The sequence below is a fragment of the Apostichopus japonicus genome, chromosome 5 (assembly GCF_037975245.1).
Source record: "Apostichopus japonicus isolate 1M-3 chromosome 5, ASM3797524v1, whole genome shotgun sequence".
Classification (NCBI taxonomy): domain Eukaryota; kingdom Metazoa; phylum Echinodermata; class Holothuroidea; order Aspidochirotida; family Stichopodidae; genus Apostichopus; species Apostichopus japonicus.
This window is the reverse complement of record NC_092565.1, coordinates 1,474,351-1,496,514: the sequence shown is the minus strand read 5'-3', so window position 1 is coordinate 1,496,514 and position 22,164 is coordinate 1,474,351. Positions and strand designations below refer to the sequence as shown.

At 38.0% G+C, this 22,164-nt stretch overlaps 2 protein-coding genes and 1 long non-coding RNA gene across 6 annotated transcripts in view; 2 read left to right on the top strand and 1 right to left on the bottom strand.

Annotated features, from left to right (window-relative positions):
* Window positions 1-2,108, bottom strand: part of LOC139967255 (ligand-dependent nuclear receptor corepressor-like protein) — a 41,553-nt gene extending 39,445 nt beyond the window's left edge. For both annotated transcript variants that reach the window (XM_071970855.1, XM_071970856.1), the window contains exon 1: window positions 1,973-2,108. In XM_071970855.1, the coding sequence (XP_071826956.1) occupies window positions 1,973-2,108 (136 nt within the window). The remainder of the gene's footprint in view (window positions 1-1,972) is intronic.
* LOC139967266 (uncharacterized) overlaps window positions 1-22,164 on the top strand; it is a 386,449-nt gene that overhangs the window by 198,418 nt on the left and 165,867 nt on the right. The gene's annotated exons all lie outside the window — the stretch shown is intronic.
* On the top strand, window positions 1,764-21,829 carry LOC139967259 (MORN repeat-containing protein 4-like). Of its 3 annotated transcripts, none has more exons than XM_071970860.1 (5): window positions 1,764-1,964; window positions 12,861-12,957; window positions 14,893-15,007; window positions 18,678-18,787; window positions 21,533-21,829. In XM_071970860.1, the coding sequence occupies exons 2-5, from the start codon at window positions 12,897-12,899 to the stop codon at window positions 21,685-21,687; spliced, it is 441 nt and encodes a 146-aa protein (XP_071826961.1). In that variant the 5' UTR covers window positions 1,764-1,964; window positions 12,861-12,896; the 3' UTR covers window positions 21,688-21,829. The 3 variants fall into 3 exon arrangements, with proteins under 3 accessions (XP_071826961.1, XP_071826960.1, XP_071826962.1); XM_071970859.1 differs by lacking the exon at window positions 1,764-1,964 and adding an exon at window positions 2,146-2,288 and having other exon boundaries at window positions 21,533-21,818; XM_071970861.1 differs by lacking the exons at window positions 1,764-1,964; window positions 12,861-12,957 and adding an exon at window positions 13,105-13,163 and having other exon boundaries at window positions 21,533-21,821.

Below are 22,164 nucleotides of genomic sequence, written 5' to 3'. Positions count from 1 at the left end.
GCCTTACCAGAGGTTGTGAATTAATCATGTACCACGAAGCAACACCGGGACAGGGATGCTAGGTGCCTTACCAGAGGTTGTGAATTAATCATACCACGAAGCAACACCGGGCTGGGATGCTAGGTGCCTTACCAGAGGTTGTGAATTAATCATGTACCACGAAGCAACACCGGGACAGGGATGGCTAGGTGCCTTACCAGAGGTTGTGAATTAATCATACCACGAAGCAACACCGGGACAGGGATGCTAGGTGCCTTATCAGAGGTTGTGAATTAATCATACCACGAAGCAACACCGGGACAGGGATGCTAGGTGTCTTACCAGAGGTTGTGAATTAATCATACCACGAAGCAACACCGGGACAGGGATGCTAGGTGCCTTACTAGAGGTTGTGAATTTATAACGTACCACGAAGCAACACCTGGAAAGGGATGCTAGGTGCCTTACCAGAGGTTGTGAATTAATCATACCACGAAGCAACACCGGGACAGGAATGCTACAGTAGGTGCCTTACCAGAGGTTGTGAATTAATTATACACGAAGCAACACCTGGACAGGGATGCTAGGTGTCTTACCAGAGGTTGTGAATTAATCATACCACGAAGCAACACCAGGCTGGGATGCTAGGTGCCTTACCAGAGGTTGTGAATTAATCAGGTACCACGAAGCAACACCAATTATTGCTGTCTTTTTTGCTGGATACCAATGAATGGAGCAAGGCATGATCTAAATTTCGAATTAAAGAAAACCAATGACCCAAATTTTGCAAAAGAAAATTTCTAAAGTGTGTTGGTGACAGTATATGTTTTGTCTGCAGTACAAACATGGAGAAAGTCCTCTTCCTATTTCAGGGAAATAGTTTAACATGCTTGCCATAGTGTGCTGCATTGCTAACTTTATACAACAAATAGATTTACCTAGCCTACATTATTGCAGCAAGGATGTGTGAAATCCAAATTTTTCCTTTACATTATAAGTGTTATCTTGTTTTAGTTGGATTTTGCAAAAGTTTGCCTATTTTCCCCAATCTCTTAACTCCTTGGGAAGAGAAATTGTTTATTCCTGTTTTTGTGAAACCCTAGATGGTAGGTATGATCTTTAAAGGCGGGCACTGTATTATTTATGTTGGATACTGCCTATGAAAATTATTTCAAATATGAATGAATATATGAGTATAATCAGCAACAAATAGCAACTTTTATCGACATTTCTGTTTGGATTGGCATTCACTTCAACGTAGTATTGTGGAATACATTTATTATGCATTGTTTATTCCCAATTTGTTTCAAAAGTGCACTGTAAAATATTTAATTCATGAGCTGTTCTTGGTTTTAGTAAGAACAAATAGCCCTTGCTTTAAAACATACACATTACATTCTAAGCCTGTTGATTACATACTGCATGTCTGGTTTTGCACACACTTTCATTTTGGTTTGAAGCTGAGATCATAATTTGATATTAAGACCGAGAGCATTGAGATAAAAAAGATGCTAGAACCTATTCTGCAAGCCTCCACACAAAAGGATGCCCATCACGATATGGTTATTACAACTACTAACCACCCTCCCTATCCTGTAACCAAACGTAACACTGAGAAAATCCCTTTGTTCTCTATTATTGGTTACGAACAACTAGAAACTTGCTCATTAACCATCCTAACATCGCAATAAATCAGGGAAACATTGGTATTTACTTCAAAACACCATGTGTAAAATGTTTTTTTGCGAATACGAAATGGAATAAACCATTTTTCGAGAGAATTCAGATAACTACGGTAACACACTTGGGAGTACGATCATGAGCAGAACAGCTAAAGGGCATATTCAGCAGACTAAAATAATACAGCCCTGTCCCTCACGGCCCTGGCACCCTTTTGAGCCGGGTGATAAACCCACCAGATTTTGGCTGTTTTTCTTGGTCAAATGGCTGAATATCGTAACCATCCTTACACAAAATGATCTAAGGTACTCACCGATATAACTGATGACTGTTTTCCTTCCTCTCTCCAGCTCTTTTCGCAATTGTTTTCGTTCTTGTAGGCAGCGCTGTTTGCCGCATGTAGCATACACGGCCATTTTCATAAATATGGACTTAACTCGTGACGTCATTAATTAACATAAACAATAATTATCATAATAAGGGCTTATTGATGACGCCATTCATTTACATCGGACCAGAAAAAAACTGTAACAAAATATTCTCTCGCTAATTAGCACAGAGCGACATGTGAGAGAAAGTGACAATTTGCTAACCAGGAAGTATCCGTATGTGAAGAAAGGAGAAAGTTGGTAGGCTAACGTTAGGCTTAGCTGAGGCAAACAAACATATCTTCAGTCATAGTACATGGCTATAGGCACTTACGCCTAGGCTAGGCCTAAATTAGCCTAAAACTAAAAGAAGACATTTCAGTTTAGTCTCGTCTACTATAGTTGTGTTAGAGTTAGACTAACAAGTTAGGCCTAACCCAACCGTAGTCATTTTGGGAAGTCACGCCAAACGTCAGTTCATTGGACCAGCGTTAGACTTGTCTTTAGTTTAGGGGCATGTAGCCTAACAAGGCTAGTAACAACACAGATATATAACTAGACCAAGGTCTAGTAATTTGTAAAGGTTGAAATTATCTTTGTATTCACTCAGTTTCAGGGATGTGCTCAGGAATATTTTAAACAAAGTGGCTATTCTTACGACTAGTCGTAACAATAATTCCCTTTTGCGCATGCGCAGTTGCTATAACGTGGCTATTTTTACGACTAGGAGTAACATTAATTTCCGGTTAGAGTTAGGGTTGGATTGAGGGTTAGAGGTAGGGTTAGGGTTACCCCTACTACATGCGCAGTTGCTTTATTTACTTTGAATTCGCATGAATTCGCGGATGTCGTAAGAATAGTTTATAAATAATTGTTACTAGTCGTAAGAATAGCCACGGCCTATTTTAAATGCCGTGGCGATTTGTGCGGTACGATGATCTACGTCCTGGGGGAGGGGTCTCATGGGTTGGGTAACCCCCTCCCCATTGGGGAATGTTTGCAAATTAAGTATGCTTAGATGACAAACGGTGTTATCTTTTCCTATTCAAGTATTCACCCATGTTAAAACTTGTTAAAGTATTCATCCAAAAAATACCAGGCGGAATGTTTAAATTACTGTTTGTGTTGGGCGGCGTTCAGAACTGCCGGGCGCAGCCGCTTGCCGCCTTCCGGGGTTAGCACATTCCTGCAGTTTACCTGACAGCTGATGGGGAACTTTCAACTTGTAACTTTGTAAGTTGTATAGTCTAACTAGCACTATAGGCCCAACACTAACAGTTTAATGTACAGTACATAAAGGCAAGCTTGGTCAATAACTTGGTGGTAGCTCTTGACTGGGATGACATGTTCTTACTCTTAGGCTTAAACATAGGTAGGCCTAGTCTACTTACATAGTTACTGTACATAAGCTTGCACGGTTTCGTAAAAACTTAAAACCGGTTTTTCTCTAGCAAAAAACCGAATCTGGCTCAAAAACCGGTTTTTTCCCCCTCCCAAATTGCATTGAAAATATCCAAATCTCGATCGCTAAGATGCGTATTTTTGAAGCTTTACCAACAGCGAGTTCAAGTCTGTTCGTTCGCAGTAAATTGTTTGAAAATAAGAAGAATAAATTCAAGAAATGTTACTGCCTTCATGACTCTCATTTTATAACCCACGTTAACTAAACTGAAGTAAATATGTCGAAAAGAAATGTGTTAGTGAAATATTTTCTTAAAGTTTTAACATCACGTACACGTATCGTTTGTCTTGTGTTTACTGTACTTCACGAAGTTCAGATTCGTGTTCAGAAAAAAAATTAACGGTCATGTTAAATTACATGTTTTATTTTCGGAGATGAGGGCCGAGCGTAAACCTCATTATGACCAATTTGAGATCGTAAAAAAATGCCTTACAATATGATTGGTCCAATGAAGGTACAGTACCAAATTGCACGAGGCTCTAGCCATGTTCCCGGGTGGTATCTTGGCGGTAAAATAAATTTCTCTTCAAGGAGTGAAGAGAATTTACTGTCTACACTTTCAAGTACAAGTTGAAAAATATCGCTGGCAAAAGCGGGGATTAGGTCGGCAAAGAATATAAATTGTTAACGTTTAAGTTGGAAACATGTGTTCTTCAACGTAAACGAAAAACCAACTGAGAGACGCCTTGTCTGATAACTGATAAGAAGAAATGTTTAAAGGAAACTTACAAAGAAAATAAAATCTATTAGCGTAACAAAGAAGAATTGTCCCAACAGCAACATCTGTAATTTCCAGCCATGTATGCAACATTTTTACCCCTTTAATATTCCTTGACTCAAGCCTGACGCCAGGTGCCTCTTGTGAATAATGGACTGTGATTGTTCTAATGTTACTTGTTGCATCTTAGTTGTTAAACTCAGAGCCCCCCCCCCCCCCGTGATTGTTCTAAAGTTACTTGTTGCATCTTAGTTGTTAAACTCAGAGACGCCCCCCCGTGATTGTTCTAATGTTACTTGATTGCATCTTAGTTGTTAAACTCACAGAGCCCCCCCTCCTGCGACTGTACATGTCGTATGGTATTGTGGATTGCGCAATGTACCTTTCAAGTTTTAACGTTCATTTTTTCAACGTTAAAACTTGTGATCAATGTGTTTGAAAAGATTTTCCGTATCCTCTACTATTAAATTGAAGTTAAATAATAAGAACAACACAAAGAGGACAAACACGTTGGATATAACAATTTGTTTTGAACTGCATCTCGTCATTTGAGTGTGTACTTCTCACAACTACTAACGTTGGCCACCAAGGTCAGTTCAATACTACAAGGTACCTAACTGATGCACGCATATAAGGGCTGCATAGCCTAATGTTAGGCCTAGCTATCCATCCTCAAGCACTGGTCATGGCGTGTGCCGATCGTAGCTGACAATGTCGTCTATCAGAAAAGCTTTCTCTTGTTGCAATTTACTTTCATATTGCAAAAAGAACAGTATATAGGAGAAACCAAAGTCAACAAACTTTTTTTTCCAGTATTTGCAATTCACATTTCGGTTTTTCCCGTTTTTTTCGGTTTTCTTAAAATAAAAAATAGTACCGAAATTCGGTCCGAAAAAACCGGTTTCGATACTAAAACCGGTTTACCGTGCAAGCCTAACTGTACAGCCTATAATAGCCTAACAGCTAGGCCCATGGCTTACTCATGGGCATTAAGCAGAAGGGGGTTTAGGCTAGATGTCAATAAGGATAAGCAGGGATCTGCCCAGCATAGTCGCAGTGCTGGCGGATAAAGTTGGTTCAAATTGGGAACCCCATAACACGTCAAAGGCAAGACTTTCTGATTGATAACTAACTTATAAATAATGAACACAAACAGCATTGCTCATTGTTTTTATTGATATTGTATACTTAAGCATAAAGTGACCATATTTACGTTTGACAAATTAGGGACACCCATTGTAATGAGCACTGTCCTGTGGAGGGGTCTAAGGGGAGGGGTTCCCCATCCTCCTTATGAACTTTTTAGGAGCTTAAGGGTGCACAGATGCAAAATGGTTATACAGGGTAGTTTTTTAAGCTAAATTTCCTTTTTGGAATGTTAATTTGAATCAAATTGAAGGTCTAGTTAGTTGTAGTTACTTGGACCTGTGAAACTGTATGATTTGTCTGCAAAGGCTACGGTAGGCAACGGACATGTGTTTACAGCAGGAAGTAATGGGATGAAAGGCCTTTTCTGTTGCTGATAAAGAGACTGCTGTATTTCTTGCCTGATGATCCTGCATCAATGCACTATCCTTATCCATCTTTTCAGCATCCTTTTCAGATACATACTTGAACATGCGAACACAGGGGACAATGTTCCATTGATCGACCAAACAGCAATTTATTGTCGCACTGCATGACACAGCAACCAAAAAAGGAATTCCAAGCCCTAGTTCATAGTGTAACCATGGTCAACTATTGAAAGTGTTGGCCTGCTTAGCTAATCTTTGATTGGTTTCATCTTAAAGTAAAGTAAAAAAATCTTCCTTTCTGCTTACCCAGATAATTGATACTAACACTAGTAGCTGGCCCTTCACTATAATATTCAGTTCAGGTTGTGCGCTCCCCTTATTGCCACCTCAAGCAGATGATCCCTGACTGTGGGTCACCACCATTAGGCTCTATAATGTTCAGCAGAGTTGCATTCTCTGGTACACAGCTTTGTTTTCTACAAAAAAAACCCCAAAAGAAACAACAAATGTCCATCTTCAAATAATGTAGGCTCCCACTCTACTTATGCTGCTGAGTGTGTGGCCATTACAATTAATCAATTAAGTACAGTGTCAAATGATCAGAAGACTGAAATTAAGCCTGACTGTTTAGTTTCAGTTTGGCCATTCATTCGTAGGTCTATTTAAATTTTTTAAGGAATAATCATAAGTGAAAGGGATGCAAGCAGGGTTTTGCCTGGATGGCCTGAAAATCCAGAGACCAAATAGCAAGTTTCAATTGGAGGCTGAAGCTAGCCATAAAGTGGCTTGCACTAAAATTCCCTCCCGGGCTGCAGACTTACAATGTTATCTCTATCTCCATCCACAGTGTAGCTTAACATCACACTAAATCAATGGGAAAATGTAGCTTTACCATCTGTCGCTGAAATTGTGTCTTAGTATGCTGACACTAAAATATCCATGAAATACTTTTATAACTGTGGCTACAGTGTCTTTGACATGTGGTAGCCTAATACCAAAGTCAGTCAATGGGAAAATCTACCCTAACCATCTGTTTGCTAAAAAGAAACAACACTGTAGCTTTGCAAAGCATTGTTCACAACTTTCAACTAGCTGGAAATGGGCAGTTGTTTAGAAAGTGCATTGTCTTGAAGAGGGAATGTTATGTAAGTTTACGTACATCGTTTCTGTGACAATGGATTGAAGGTTTTAATGAGGACTTTTAGTGTAAACAAATGTTCTACCATTTTATTTGGGATGGTCCCGGTTGACAAACCAGCTTCCACTTTACTTTCACGTTCACTCTGATTAAGCTGATAAAACAGCTTAACAAGTGCATGTTTGCAGCACTTGTAATGCGAGCTGGGACTTGTTCAGTTGTTAAAGGGACCAACTAGTTTGCTGAGCACTGCTAGACGCTCATACAAGTCATACTGTACATGCTGTAAAGTGTGATGAATTGACAACAGCATTTAACACAATGTCTTTGCTGTAAGGGTTCATTCACAGACACGCTGCACCTACTAGTGCTGAGAGTCGACTCTTTCTTTTGTATTCGATTAATCGCATAGCTCTTTTCGCGATTACTCAGTTACAGTTATGACGTCATCACTCTCATTTTTCCATTGCAGAAATACAGTCAAAACAAATCTTTTCCATGGTGCACCGTCTTTATTTGTTCTTTTGTGCCTTAACCTGTGGTGTCTAAATCATGTTAAAATATCTACCAAACAAATACTGTGAACAATTTTCAATCTGCAACGTTTCATAAAATCCTTCACAGTAAATCAAAAACTTTTGATCTGTCCTAGGAACACCACCAAATTTATAGAAAAACCCTGAATGAGTTTTATTTTTATTTTACCACTTTTATTTCTTTGCAATTGTGGATGTTAACAATTTAATAAACATGAAGAAAACTATGAGTAGCACTCAGAATTCCACTAAAACTAACAAACATACTACCTGCAAAACCTGCAAAATAACTAACTCTAGTTTTGATGTCAACATGATAGTGTCAATAATGACTCAACTTCAATTTCACAGCAACACTGTGTCTTCTTTACATAATCTAGGATCCTCTGAGTGGAAGGGATTTAAAAAAGAATTTTACTTTCTCTGTGTTGCTTTTGGTGTCATGGTGCTCCTCAATCTTACTTTTACTTTCACTTTCATTCAGCTTGTTGGTGATATGTTTTCTTTGTCTGGGGTGGTCGTTGCTGGGAGTGTACTTCTGACAGGTTATCCATATAGTATTCCAGGTGGAGAGGGAAGGTTGGCATAAAGGATTGTGTTACTTGTACATTGAGTAGGGCACATTGCAGGCCTTGCTTAGACTACTCACATTTCTTTAATGAGAGATTTTACAGTTCTCACCATAATGTGCTGCCACGTCAAGGAGATGTTTTGCAATGAATTGCAATGTTGAATTGCAAGGTTTACACTTCAACATTTTGTGACACTTTTCCTACCAAAACAATCCCTGATACTCCTGATGGAATATGTGGTTTATCAAGCCTTTGTAAGAAGAGGTAATACCAGTCACTTCACTATATAACAATAAGAACCTCTAATCAGAAAGCATGGGAAAGTGTCAGTTGTTTCCAATGTTTCTGACCTGACTGTAATTCTATTCAGAACAGGATTAAGATAGCATTTTCTTTTCATGTCAGAAGAATGTTTGATAACCCAACAGTACTGAGAATTTGCATTGCATCTAAGTAAGCCATCTTCTAATGGATTCTCTGCAATTGAAGAGAAGCCATTAGAAGAAGCATTAATGCTTATTGCAGGCCTTTCATACAATGGACTTTAAAGGGTCAAACTTGTCTATTTTCGAAACCAAATGTAAAAAAAAATCGGGGAATGAGAAATTTCAAAGTAGAAAGAAGCTGCCACCCCTAAAGAAGGTTCATAAGTTCATGTGAACTTCATAGCAGCAACACACACACACAGGCAACTTACACTGAATAACAACTCATTGCCTGAATTTTCCCAAGTCTGTTAAATTTAAAGTGATTTAGTTCAGTGGTTTAGTTGTTCCTTTCGATCAAGAGTCAACTAGATGGATGTTGTATTAGCCTACCATTCTTACACATGTACTGTATGTAGTTTCAAAAGCTGAGTGAATGGTAAAATAAGGGCTTAAACAAGAACAAAGAAATGACATTGGAGAAACGCCCACCATAACTCAGGTAATTCAACACAACAATGCAATTTCTAATGAAAAATATATATAGGAGTCAGAGTTTTGCCAATCATCCATCCTGCACTATACAGTACCTTATTTCATTGTTGCCATCCCACCAACAATAATCTTGCCCAATATCCACCAATTCCTATACAGTCCCATATTAAAGTTGAAGTTCTTTACTAAAGCAACAAGCCTTGAAATTTTGCTTGGATATGTTGATAACTATGTTATAGTACACAGAAATTCATTCTTCAGTGTACAGAATGCTGCTTCAAATTCAATGAACAAAAAGTGCGCAAATGCAAATATACTGCCTTGGTAATCAAGGTCACATACTGGGCTCATCAGCTTGGCGGTTCTGCAGTTATGTATTGTGTACATACAGTAGAAGTCTTGTCACACACTAACCTGGATGTAACAAAAATGTTGCAGCCACCTAATATATGCTATGATAATTGGCTAGTCCAATCATAAGTTGGCACCTACTGTACCACTGTCTGTAAATTAGCATAATATTTAACTTCATAGGTGTTTGTGTTGCCTGGCTTCTTGGGCTATTGGCAATTTGCCAAGCAGGTGGCTGAGAATACTCTAGAGACAGCCCCCCCCCCCTACCCCAATACATTTCTAAACGAATAATTGCTTTTTGGTTGCAACTACACTCAGTGATTTTTCATGAATAAAAGAGTCTTATTATGTTAATAGTAATATTTATGTTAAATCACAGTAGGCGATACTGTACCTAGTTTTCTCAGCAGTGCACAGATTTTTAAATCATATGTTGAGAACACTTTATCTGCCATTTTTGAGGAGTAGTCACTCTGAATTAGAAACACTTCCAATCCCACCAATCAGAAATTCAGCAAGTCAGGATTTGTTCTTAGCATGATATCGGATCTGTGTCTAATTAGTGATTTGTTGGCCTATGTGTGTATGTGTATGCAGTTTTGTGAGTTGACTTTTGAACTCTTCTGACTTAAGCAGCAAAATTCTGCTTCTCACACAATGAACTGAACATCATCATTAGAGCTGCACACAAATTCAAAATTTCTAGATATTTGCGATTTATGTTCTTCTTTTAAACCAAACATGTAGTTAGACTTCCTTCAGTCATCACTTTCACAGTTTAAACAAAGATAGAATTAGGTGAAACATTGTCTTCCTTGCAGATGCCTAGTCACAGATTACTTCCCCTATAAGTAAGATCATTGCACACAAATGCACACACACACCGACAAACACAGAAAAGAAATAAATACAGATCATTGCACACACACACACAGATAGACAAACACAGAAAAGAAATAAATACAGATCATTGCACACACAAACACACAGATAGACGAACACAGACAAGAAATAAATACAGATCATTGCACACAAACACAGATAGACGAACACAGAAAAGAAATAAATACAGATCATTGCGCACATACAGGGTTCGACTTATGGCCAAAAAATTGCATAGCAACAAATTTCGACAATTGCTATACAATATTTTTGTTGCATAGCAGTTCCCCAATATTGAATAGCAGTTTTGAAATTACCACAAAACGGACCAAATGTTGGCGATCAATGTATTAACTAGAAAATGTTTGTTTATTATTATTATTTATACTAGTGTTGCTACGATAATCGTTTTCAATATGGGTATCGGCCGATATTTGCAATATCGGCAGCATATCGGTATCGGTAAAATTTTGCCTAATTGCCCATAACAGCAAACAGATATTGAACTTTTCTTTTTAACAGCACAGCTACCTGTACTTATTTATACTTGCAATGATTTGTTAATCTGCCCAAGACGATCCATTTCTTTAGCGTCAGTTAAACTCAGATTCATTTTCGATTAATATCCATGGAAACCTGACTCTCCGTAACATCTAAAAACACGTCTACGGCGCGCGAATATAACCAATGACCTTCGTGAACCTTGGCCTACACACAGCATTAGTGCAGCATATATACACTGTACTAACCATTCATTTCCTCAAAGGCCTCCGTGAAAACCTTGAACATGATGCATACAGTAACTGCACAGTTCAGCAGTGTTGGAAAACCTTGTTCAATTTCCTGCGAACACACTGCCGATTTCCCGCCGGTGTTCGCCTGCCTAGCACGCGTAACGTGCGAGCATAAAGGCATGGTGTCCAGGGGCCCGTCTTAGGGCTATGGTTGGGTCATGGGGTAGAACCCCTCGTGGGGATCCTGGGGGCGAAACCCCCCGAAAATTGTTGTCATTTTTTGCGATGTCTGGCGATGAAAAATTTCGCAGTTGAGGACGCAAAATACTGACAACTTTTTTTATTTAAATTGTCACGAAACTGATGAAAATTTTAAAATGACAAGTTAAAGTAGCTATATTATGTTATAAAATGAAAAGAGATTTAATCTGTCTTTCAATCTTTAAAAAGTGCAACTTACAAAACTTCCGATATTATGAAACAAACAACGTTCAGTAAAGCCCCGTTTCTAGACTGCCTAACAATGAATAGCGTGCACTATGCGTACATTTTTACAACTGCAGTGTTTAACCCTATACCCAACTATTGTACCACGGTTTATGTGCTGCGAATTTGCCCAGGTACCCTCCCAACAACTGTGAGCTCATCCCCTGTGTAACACCTGTTTCTTAACATTTTTTTGGCACGTTGCCAGGGAACCTTTTAGTTACGTGAGATCCGTAACCGCCGAGGTGGTTAGGCTATTTGCTTTACACTTAACTATGGTAGGATATTATTTTTTCAGGTTTTTTTTTCGCTATACGGTCAAGTGAATAAGTTGTACATTGAGTATAAACTCAATAAATTATAACTTCTACATTGTGATCGACAGTTCGTAAGTTAAGGTTTGAGTGTTTGCTCCCAAATCTGACTAGGAATTTGAATCGCACAAATCGGCACAATGTGCGATGCTGATTTGGAAACGTCTCGCAAGTTTGTCGTTTTGGATCGCATTTTGCGATGCGATACCGGAAAAATCGAACACTGCGCACATATGCACACACAGATAGACAAACACAGAAAAGTTATAAATACAGATCATTGCACACACACACACACACAGATAGACAAACACAGAAAAGAAATAAATACAGGATGATTGGCATGCATGCAAAGAAGGATAGACAAGCATTCAAATACTCTTCAGTTCTGCTGATGAAACACTGGGCTGTTTAACAACAAAGTGGGCTTTACACTAGATCCGGATCAGATCCCTGATGTTATCAGACGATCATCTCTCCATGGTGTTAACTTATGCATTGATCCGGACGCATTTACACTTGAGTTGTACCCTGATCCTTCCCCGTAATTCACCGGATGCTGGTAAAAAAATCGGATTGGAAATGTGTCATGGGGATCGCATAGTATCTATACTGCAATACCTTCATTGTCATGGTGTATAGCCTATTGGTGCCAAAACTACCCTATGTATGGCCCACATGCACTCAACATAGTTGAGGAATTAGCACATGCATGATACAGGACTGGAATATCACACAAGAAGGCATGTGACGTAATGAGGTCACCAGATATCTCGGGACACTGTTGCTGCGGGAGTTTTTACATTGCAAGATTGATCTTGAAGTCCGGATCAGATCCTGATTTCTGCCAGCATCAAAATAGGAGGATCAGATCTGGATCTGACCTGAGTTTACTCTACAGCCGTGATTTTGACATCAGGATCAGATCCTGATGTTGAGATCTGATCCGGATCTAGTGTAAAAGCTTCCAAAGAGTCTGGGTTGAAAACCACTATCTAGTGTTCAATTTGAACTGTTAAACTTTACTCCCCACTTTTGGGATAAATGTTGTTCAGATTTGTGACCTCTTTAATTATACCTTAGGCACTTGAGTATACAAGGTGCTTAGAAATCAGTTGAATTAATAAAACAAAAGGCTATGAAAGTACTTGAAGAAGGAAGTAATTTATTTTTTCCTTCTACTGTTGTTTCTTTTTGTGCTAGACCTTGAAGCTGAACTATATATTATATCGTGGTACAATGTCCAGAGCAGTATTTACCTACCAGGATGGAGAGGAGTACAGAGGTGATTGGGTGGAGGGTGAGTATATGGAACTTATAAATGAAGTATCAGCTTCAAGTAGTAGATATTTAGTACAATTAGTGATTTTTCTGTTTTGCCATATCCATGTATACATGTCAATACAACTTGCCAGACTAACAAATTGAAGATATCCTTTCATTCCAGTTGAAATATGAGAGCTGTGCAAAGCCATTTCTTTCTCACACACTGTCTAACCCAAACTAGTAAGTACTGCACAGTATTAGGCTTGATGTACATTGACAGGTTACTGTATTACTAATAGAAACTTTGAAATACAGTATATCCAGACTTGATTTTGACAAAGTTGGGTATGAACATTTTAAAAGTATGTCTTCAAGTGTAGATAGGCATTGGCCTACATGCAAAAGATGTACATATGCTCAAGATACATTGTTTGCAAGTTTCTTGCATGGTGGAAAATACCATGGTTTTCTCCAGATGTAAGAAACAGATTTCTTCCACTAAACTGGGAAGAAACCTAAATAAGTGAAAATGTCATTATGTCTGTGTAAGTAAAAACATAATTGTTTTGTGTACTGAAAGATTAATGTAAAATCTAAGAACTAAACAGTACAGATCTGTACTGTTTAGTTCTTAAATTTTCGAGCCATAGGGTAACTCAGAGCACAGATACAACTGTCAATAAATTATCTAATAAACCACAATAAGTCTTGGTGCATAGAGCTACTGCCACAACTTCCTGCTTAGAGCCAGAAGATAATCTTCTTTCCAAATAAACATAAAGTTTCAATGCATTTCATTTTGTATGTCCAGGATTAAGCCCTTGCAGCTGGTCCAGTTCTGTGTAATTGTAGGTTCTTAGGCCTTACATAATTTCCTTAGACATGCTCATTCCAAAGAGATGAGTTTCTTCTATGGAGTGTGATGAGGGAAGGCAGTGAGTTGGGTTGGGAGAGGAAGCTGTCTTTTGTAAATGATAGTTGTATCACGGCATAGGTTTGCAAAAACCACCTATCAACTCATGGGAAGGGAAGCAAGAAATTGCATATAAAAGGGGTTTCCAAAGGTGTACTAAAGCAAAGAAAATAGACCTACTGTATAGGTATAGATTAAAACTTTGACAGATATTGTTTACAGAGATGGACTTTAAAGTGCCACTAAGTAATAATTGTAATCTATAAGACTTGAAAACATTGAAATAGAGATAGACTTTAAAGTTTAAAGAAACCTTTATATACAATCTTCATGATGCCTAATTAATTTTCATTGTTTTCAGATACATAAGTGGTCTCTTCCAGTTTCTTATGCAAGAAACTGGAAGAAACCAGTTATTTCCAGTTTCTTCCATTCTTCCGGAGGAAACCTGTTTCTTCCGGAAGAAACCAAACCCTGTAAAGATAGCTTCTTTGTCATCTTCTATTTTGTCACTAGGTTTAGACTGTGAAGCTTGATATTAAAGAAACCATGTGTTGCTCTATTTTGTCACTAGGTTTAGACAGTGAAGCTTGATATTAAAGAAACCATGTGTTGCTCTATTTTGTCACTAGGTTTAGACAGTGGAGCTTGATATTAAAGAAACCATGTGTTGCTCTATTTTGTCACTAGGTTTAGACAGTGGAGCTTGATATTAAAGAAACCATGTGTTGCTCTATGTTGTCACTAGGTTTAGACAGTGGAGCTTGATATTAAAGAAACCATGTGTTGCTCTATGTTGTCACTAGGGTTAGACAGTGGAGCTTGATATTAAAGAAACCATGTGTGTCGCTCTATGTTGTCACTAGGTTTAGACAGTGGAGCTTGATATTAAAGAAACCATGTGTTGCTCTCTCTTGCTGTCAATCTAAACTGATCAAAGACTGATCTTACCATCTTGCTAATTCACCATAAAACTATTGCCACATGTATGACTTTCTGTTATGGTGAAGCAATAAAAAGTATTTATAAAAGCTTTCTTGCTCCCTTCCATTGCAGGAAAGAAGCAGGGTCTGGGAGAGCTTACTATGACTGATGGTACCAAGTATACAGGTGGATTTGAAAACGGTCTCTTCAGTGGTGTTGGTGTTTTAGCCTTCCCTGATGGCTCAAAGTTAGTAACAATTCAAATATACAGGTGGATTTGAAAATGGTCTCTTCAGTGGTGTTGGTGTTTTAGCCTTCCCTGATGGCTCAAAGTTAGTAACAATTCAAATATACAGGTGGATTTGAAAATGGTCTCTTCATTGATGTTGGTGTTTTAGCCTTCCCTGATGGCTCAAAGTTAGTAACAATTCAAATATACAGGTGGATTTGAAAATGGTCCCTTCAGTGATGTTGATGTTTTAGCCTTCCCTGATGGCTCAAAGTTAGTAACAATTCAAATATACAGGTGGATTTGAAAATGGTCTCTTCATTGATGTTGGTGTTTTAGCCTTACCTGATGGCTCAAAGTTAGTAACAATTCAATATAAAGGTGGATTTGAAAATGGTCTCTTCAGTGATGTTGATGTTTTAGCCTTCCCTGATGGCTCAAAGTTAGTAACAATTCAAATATAAAGGTGGATTTGAAAATGGTCTCTTCAGTGATGTTGGTGTTTTAGCCTTTCCTGAATGGCTCAAAGTTAGTAACAATTCTATTGAGGTCTTACTGAGAGTAATTTGGATCTTAAAACCTTTTATACCCAATAATTAGAAAACTATTGAGTGGATTAACTGCATAGAAGTCTTGGTATGTGAATTGACCTTTTAGAGCACAAGAACCATAGTGTTTTCACTTTTCTGTGGAAGTCAAGGGTTATTTGAAATCTACAGAGATGAAAGTCTGAAACCTCCTAAACATTATGACTTAAAAAGAAAAGCCTGGATGAACTTCATACATGGTTTGTGGATCCGAATGTTAATGGTATTCATCCGCAACAACTTTGCTTTATCTGTACTACTTCAGCTCTTGCAACATAGGTACTTGAAACTTTATTATTGTGGCATGGCGGTATATACTATGGCCGTGTATGGCATACTGTATACTATTTGTTTTGGATGATGAGAAACCAGGGCCAGGAAATCGACCAATCAGTGTTTAATAAACCTGAGGGTGTTACATTGCAATGATAGAGTATAGGTCTACATGTATTCGTTAGATTAATCGTCCATTGGGCCTTTGGACCTTTGGAATGTTCCGTAGGCTCGTAAAATTTGTTGTAAAGTTAAATTTGAGGGTGCTGTTTGTAAAACGTACAACCCGCCTGACTTTTTTTTGGCATTTTTCCGTACAACTACCACTGGACAAGGATCCTATGCAAATTAAAACTCAAACATGCCTTTGCTTGTGAATATAGAGCACATTCAACGTAGGGCCAGAAAAGGTCCCTATCTCATTTTCTGCCATTTTAATTACTTGAACATTACGAAAAATTGAGACTGTAAATTCTCCCCAAAATTAGCTAAATGTGAAGACTGGTCACATGATTTCCACAATATCTGCAATATCAGACATAAAATACTTTACATTTTTGCAAAAGATGCCTCCAAACTTGACACAAATTTAAGGCTCTTAAAATGCAATCTGGATTATGTTGCTAGGCGGGGCCGTATCCTAGCAACCAAAAAGTATTAAAAAGTTTTTTTTTCTCAATTTTATCCTTTGAGACATGTGGCAAGACACCATATCAATTTCAGCCGATTCTGAGGGGGTGGACATGGTATCGACCCAAAAATGCCATAACAAAATTATCATTATGCTGTTGCCAAATGCATACACAACATATCACCAAGTTTAAAGTGTATACCTTGACTTGCAAAGTGCTATGCCAATGTGGTTTTCAACTATGGTTCAAAAGTTTCCAGCAGTTTTGTAAAGCCATGTTAAGAATGTCCCTTACACTGTACAAAACTTGAGATTATGCAGCATTGCTGCAGTAGTTGGAGGAGTTCAGTCATTTGTGGTTGCCAGGAGCCAAAATATGGAAAGTTTTTTTTTTACTTGGCTACTTAATAACTAAGTACTGCTTTGGTGAATGTCATAGTGGGTCCTTGTATCCCATCATGAATTACAATGTAGTAATTGGTTGTAGGGCTGTGAGTTTTCGTTTAAAGACCTAAACGTTTAAACGCCCGATTTTTCGTTCGTTTAAACGTTTAAACGTTCGCGAAATCGCGAGAAAACGCCGAGCACGCTTAGCGTGCGAGCATAAAGGCGTGGGGTCCAGGGGACCGCCCTAGGGCCCTGGTGGGGCGAAGACCCCGGAAAAGGAAAAGGAAATTTTTGCGTGTGTGGCGATAAAAAAATTCGCAGTTGAGGATGCAAAATACTGACAACTTTTTTAATTTAAATTGTCACGAAGCTGATGAAAAATTTTAAATGACAAGTTAGAGTAGCTATATTATGTTATAAAATGAAAAGAGATTTAATCTGTCTTACAATCTTTAAAAAGTTTAACTTACAGAACCTCCGATATTATGAAACAAGAAACGTTCGGCAAAGCCCCATTTCTAGACTGCCTAACAATGAATAGCGCGCACTAAACGTACATCAGTTTACAACTGCAGTACGGTTTAACCCAACTTAAATACTGCGGTAGGATACTGTACATGTGCTCAGAATTTTCCCAGGTACCTTTCCAAACAACTGTGCGCTCATCCCCTGTCTAACACCTGTTTGTTAACATTTTTGGCACGTTTCCAAGAAAGGTTTCATGGAGTATTCCCCATGATACACGAGGCACAGTTCATACACGCAGCACAAGATATCAAGCTATGGCCATCTTTATGAAAGTAAACCTTGTAATAAAATATGTTTTAGGCCACACGGCATGATTAACTAATGCTAAACATTTATTTCCATGTTCTTGTAGAAAACGTCAAGTTCGCAAAATACAATTAGTTGTGTTTTTGTAGTTACGTGAGATCCGTAACAGACGAGGTGGGTAGGCTATTTGCTATACACTTAACTATGGTAGGACATTATTTTGTACGTATTTTTGGAAATTCTAGAAAATACTTTCTTTTCCCCCCGCTTAACACCAGATGTGGTCTTACGGTTTATTCATAAATGGGTGTACTAGAGCCTTGTTTACATGACATTAGTTGCATTTAGCACGATATGCCAGTTTCGCGTAAATTTTTCGAAAGTGTTTTGCTGGATCTTTCGTAAAATTTGAAAGGACCAAACTTCCTTTTCGTACACAATTGGTAATTTCTCAACTGATTTTCAGAGTTTTTTTTTTACAATCTCCAATCGATACATTTCCTTTGATCATGTATTTGAATAACTATTACCAAGTCGAGTATTCGACCCGGTATTGTCTGGTCGGAGAGTTCAACGTGATGGACAGGGATTGTAATCATTTCGATTGAACATGCATTGACTGGATTATCTGCGCCGCCGCTGTCGGCTCGATATAAAGTACACTTGTGCAGCGAATCAGGAAGTTTTCACAAAAGGATAACAGCGTTCAAGTTTAAGCCATTCATATCGCCGGATACATCGGAGGGGGGGGGACAAAAGTAGGATTACGTTAGCGGTTTATGATTCGACTGATCGTAAGTTGTGTTGTTATTTCGCGTAGTAGACAAAATAAACACGGGAATTGATACGTGATTTTTGCCAATAATTTAATTTTCAGTTGATTTCATAGTTTCGTTTAAACGTTTATTAAACATTTAAACGATGTTTCGTTCGTTTACACGTTTAAACGTGTAAACGGCACAGCACTAATTGGTTGGTCAATAAAGTAATTGGTTGTCTCTTCAATGCAATTTTTTCTTGTTCTTTTTAAACACAGATTTGAAGGACAGTTTTCAGGTGGAAAGTTTGAAGGGTATGGTATTTTCAAAGGTGCTCACGGCATGACTTTTGAAGGGGAATTTAAACAAGGGAAAGTTAGTGGAAAAGGTACGTAGAGCTCAAACTTTTGTCCCAAGTCTAACCAGGCAGTTTTGATGTTTTTACCTACAAGAAGTAGTCCATTGGGGCAGGCGAGATATCGTTCACTGTTGTTGCACATATTTAGTACCAAGGTTTGACCACATATTCTGGTGTGTTTTCATATGCTAATTACAATTCTCCATGTTGAATGGTTCGGGAAGTGATGTTAAGAGTAAACAGCCTTTTAAGACGAACTCATTTAGTCCGCTTTGCGTTGTTAGGACTCCAATGCAGCAATTTGTTCATGTTTCAAATTATGTCATTTCCATGTAGCTGTGACAAAGTGTCACAGGAGTTTTAATTATTACAGTGACGTCATATATGTTTGTTTACTCTTAAAAGTATCACCTGTGTAAGCAACCATGAACTCTTCCAGTATTCGTTGGACAATTCTTTACCACACCCTTCCAACAAACCTTGGTTCAAAATAGGATTAATAGTAACTTTTAAAAACTTATATCATGTTGCTGTGCATAATCTTTGCTGATTTTCAATTTAGCCCACACTTCACAGACTTGATGTCATTTGTTGTTTTCACTCCAAGCATCTCTCCAAGCATCCAAAAAATCCTAAGATAATCTCAGGACATCCCTCTATAACTGTCAACGAAAACATCTTGGCTCTAATAAGTGCAAGAGCATTTAAATGTTCTCATGTTGCTGTGACAATGAACTGCTATTGTAATTGTCGTACACTGTATTAGAGTGACCCATTTGTTTATTGCTTACTTGTAAAATAACAACGTCTTCTCCAATCATCCAACATACCACGAAAAATGTTCACAGGACATCCCTCTACAACTTCCAACCAACAACCTTGGTACTAAATATGTGCAACTAAACTCGTTTTTTATGCACTTTTTGAAGCCTGCCCTGATGGAATAACTTAGGCTTTGTTTCAAAACATATGTCATACTTGAATATATTATGAAGGTCTTCAGTATTGCAAGATCCCATTGTGAATTTAAGACAAGTTCAAGTTTTTATGAAGTATAAGAAAATATGTAGAATACAACATTGTCAGCTTATGTTGCCTAATTGTTTTACAAAGAAGTAAAAGTACCAACCATGTAGGTTGAGCAATTTAAACTAATGGAACTATGCAGAAGGTGAGAATGATAAGTCCTTTATATATCTATATCAACTTTAAAAGTTCAACTGGATGTACACAGAATTATGTACAATTATTTGAGTTTAACGCAATGAAAGGTTCTGAACTAATCGTCACATAGTTCAATTCTGAGTTATAATGCATGCATTGTGTATTACCTGAAATGCATTTAAAGTTATAGAAGTGCTAAAGAATCAGACAAAATTGTTAAATCGGTTGATGTCTTTGGGAATTTTTTAACTTAGTCTTGCCCTTGCTTTCAAAACCATCACTGGAAGCTGTCTTGATAAAGACAATAGCTAGAAATTCAAGTTGTAGAGCAGGTCAGTAGTCCTAGTCACCAATTGTAAATTATTCTTTGTAATACTATGGAAACACAAAGTAGTTTTGTGTATCACAATAGGTTTGCTTCACAAATGAAGCTGGAACCTGAAGATGACAATCTATTTCCTCTGATGTACATTGCTCCAAGAGGAAGTCAGTCTATGGTAGTCAAAGGGATGTTTGCTTTTATTCCGAGGGGAAAGATAATAATTGTCTTGCAACCTTAACAGGTGTAATAGATATGAGAGGCTAGCTAGCCAGTCTCTAGATGATGTACTATTGTGAATTCAGTCCTTTTTCCTCTGCTTACAGTACAACCGAGGGGCTAGCTAGCCAGTCCCTTGATGTACTATCGTTGTATAGATATTACACATGTATGCCGTAGTTGTCTGGATATGGCAAAGTCAAGCCAAACATCTACAGATTGCAATACAGTTAACATTTTCCTTTATTTCAAGGCACACTCAATGGGTAATATAGTTAACAAATAACAAGGTCGACCAATATACCTCAAACTTGGTGGGGAGATGCCATATTTAATGAACTTTGTCAGATTATGAAACCTTCAGAACAATAGTTTAGAGGTCAAACATGAAATCAAGCCAAAAGTAATTTCTTGCTACTGTTCCTGCTCAGGTACTGTGGGTATGCACAGTAGTATGTCAAGATGTCTGTTTGTGTTTACCGTTGTTACTGAGGTCATTTGGTCAAATGTATAACTTTCATGCAAATTTGTGCTAAAAATCTTTTGATTGCTTAGCCAACATTCTTCAAAATTGGTAGAAAATGCCCTATGCAGGGAACTTGTGTCTTCTACAACTTCAGAAGAAATGCTCATAAATACAGTATAAGGTTAAATAAAGTACAAAGTGATTTTTGTTTTACTCTAAGGGCAAACATTGAATACCTTCCAAGCTCATAGGTCTAACGGGTATGTCTTTGTCAAATAGTATAAAAATATCTGGCCACACTGGTAAATTGAGCTCAAAGGTCACATGGTCAAATGTTTCTGTGCAATTTGTTGAAAACAAATCTTACAACAACTTGGCCAAAATACTTTGTAGGAAAGTACCTAAGGTGGGAACAAAGGGTTTAAACCAGCCATTCTGTAGGCCATAATCAACTGTTCATATTGGAATGATATTTGCTATGAGATGCTCCATATGTTGCCCTCATGTTGGTTATGGCTCTTATAGATGCAGTTGAATGAATTCAGTTTCAGATCAATTGAATTTATCTTCAATATAATGTGTTCACCAATTTTTATCCCATTCTAAGGTCTCATCACTTTTCCTGATGGTCAACATGGACTACCAAGAAGAGAGGGCATCTTTGAAGGAACTCGATTAGTAGAAAGGACAAGGTCAACTGATGCTGTAGAAAGAGCACGTCAAGCAGCAATGAATGCTGGTACAATACAAGTAGATCTCTAACCTCCATTTCTAAGAGCACGCCAAGCAGCAATGAATACTGGTACAATACAAGTAGATCTCTAACCTCCATTTCTAAGACCACGCCAAGCAGCAATGAATGCTGGTACAATACAAGTAGATCTCTAACCTCCATTTCTAAGACCACGCCAAGCAGCAATGAATGCTGGTATAATACAAGTAGATCTCTAACCTCCATTTCTAAGAACACATCAAGCAGCAATGAATGCTGGTACTATACAAGTAGATCTCTAACCTCCATTTCTAAGAGCATGCCAAGCAGCAATGAATGCTGGTATAATACAAGTAGATCTCTAACCTCCATTTCTAAGAGCATGCCAAGCAGCAATGAATACTGGTACAATACAAGTAGATCTCTAACCACCATTTCTAAGAACACATCAAGCAGCAATGAATGCTGGTACAATACAAGTAGATCTCTAACCTCCATTTCTAAGAGCACGCCAAGCAGCAATGAAT

Coding starts and splice junctions, on each gene's coding strand:
- LOC139967259 (XM_071970860.1), top strand. CDS start 12,897: ATGTCCAGAGCAGTATTTACCTACCAGGATGGAGAGGAGTACAGAGGT. Junction 15,008..18,677: donor GCCTTCCCTGATGGCTCAAA/GTTAGTAACAAT, acceptor TTTTAAACACAG/ATTTGAAGGACAGTTTTCAG. Junction 18,788..21,532: donor AGGGAAAGTTAGTGGAAAAG/GTACGTAGAGCT, acceptor TCCCATTCTAAG/GTCTCATCACTTTTCCTGAT.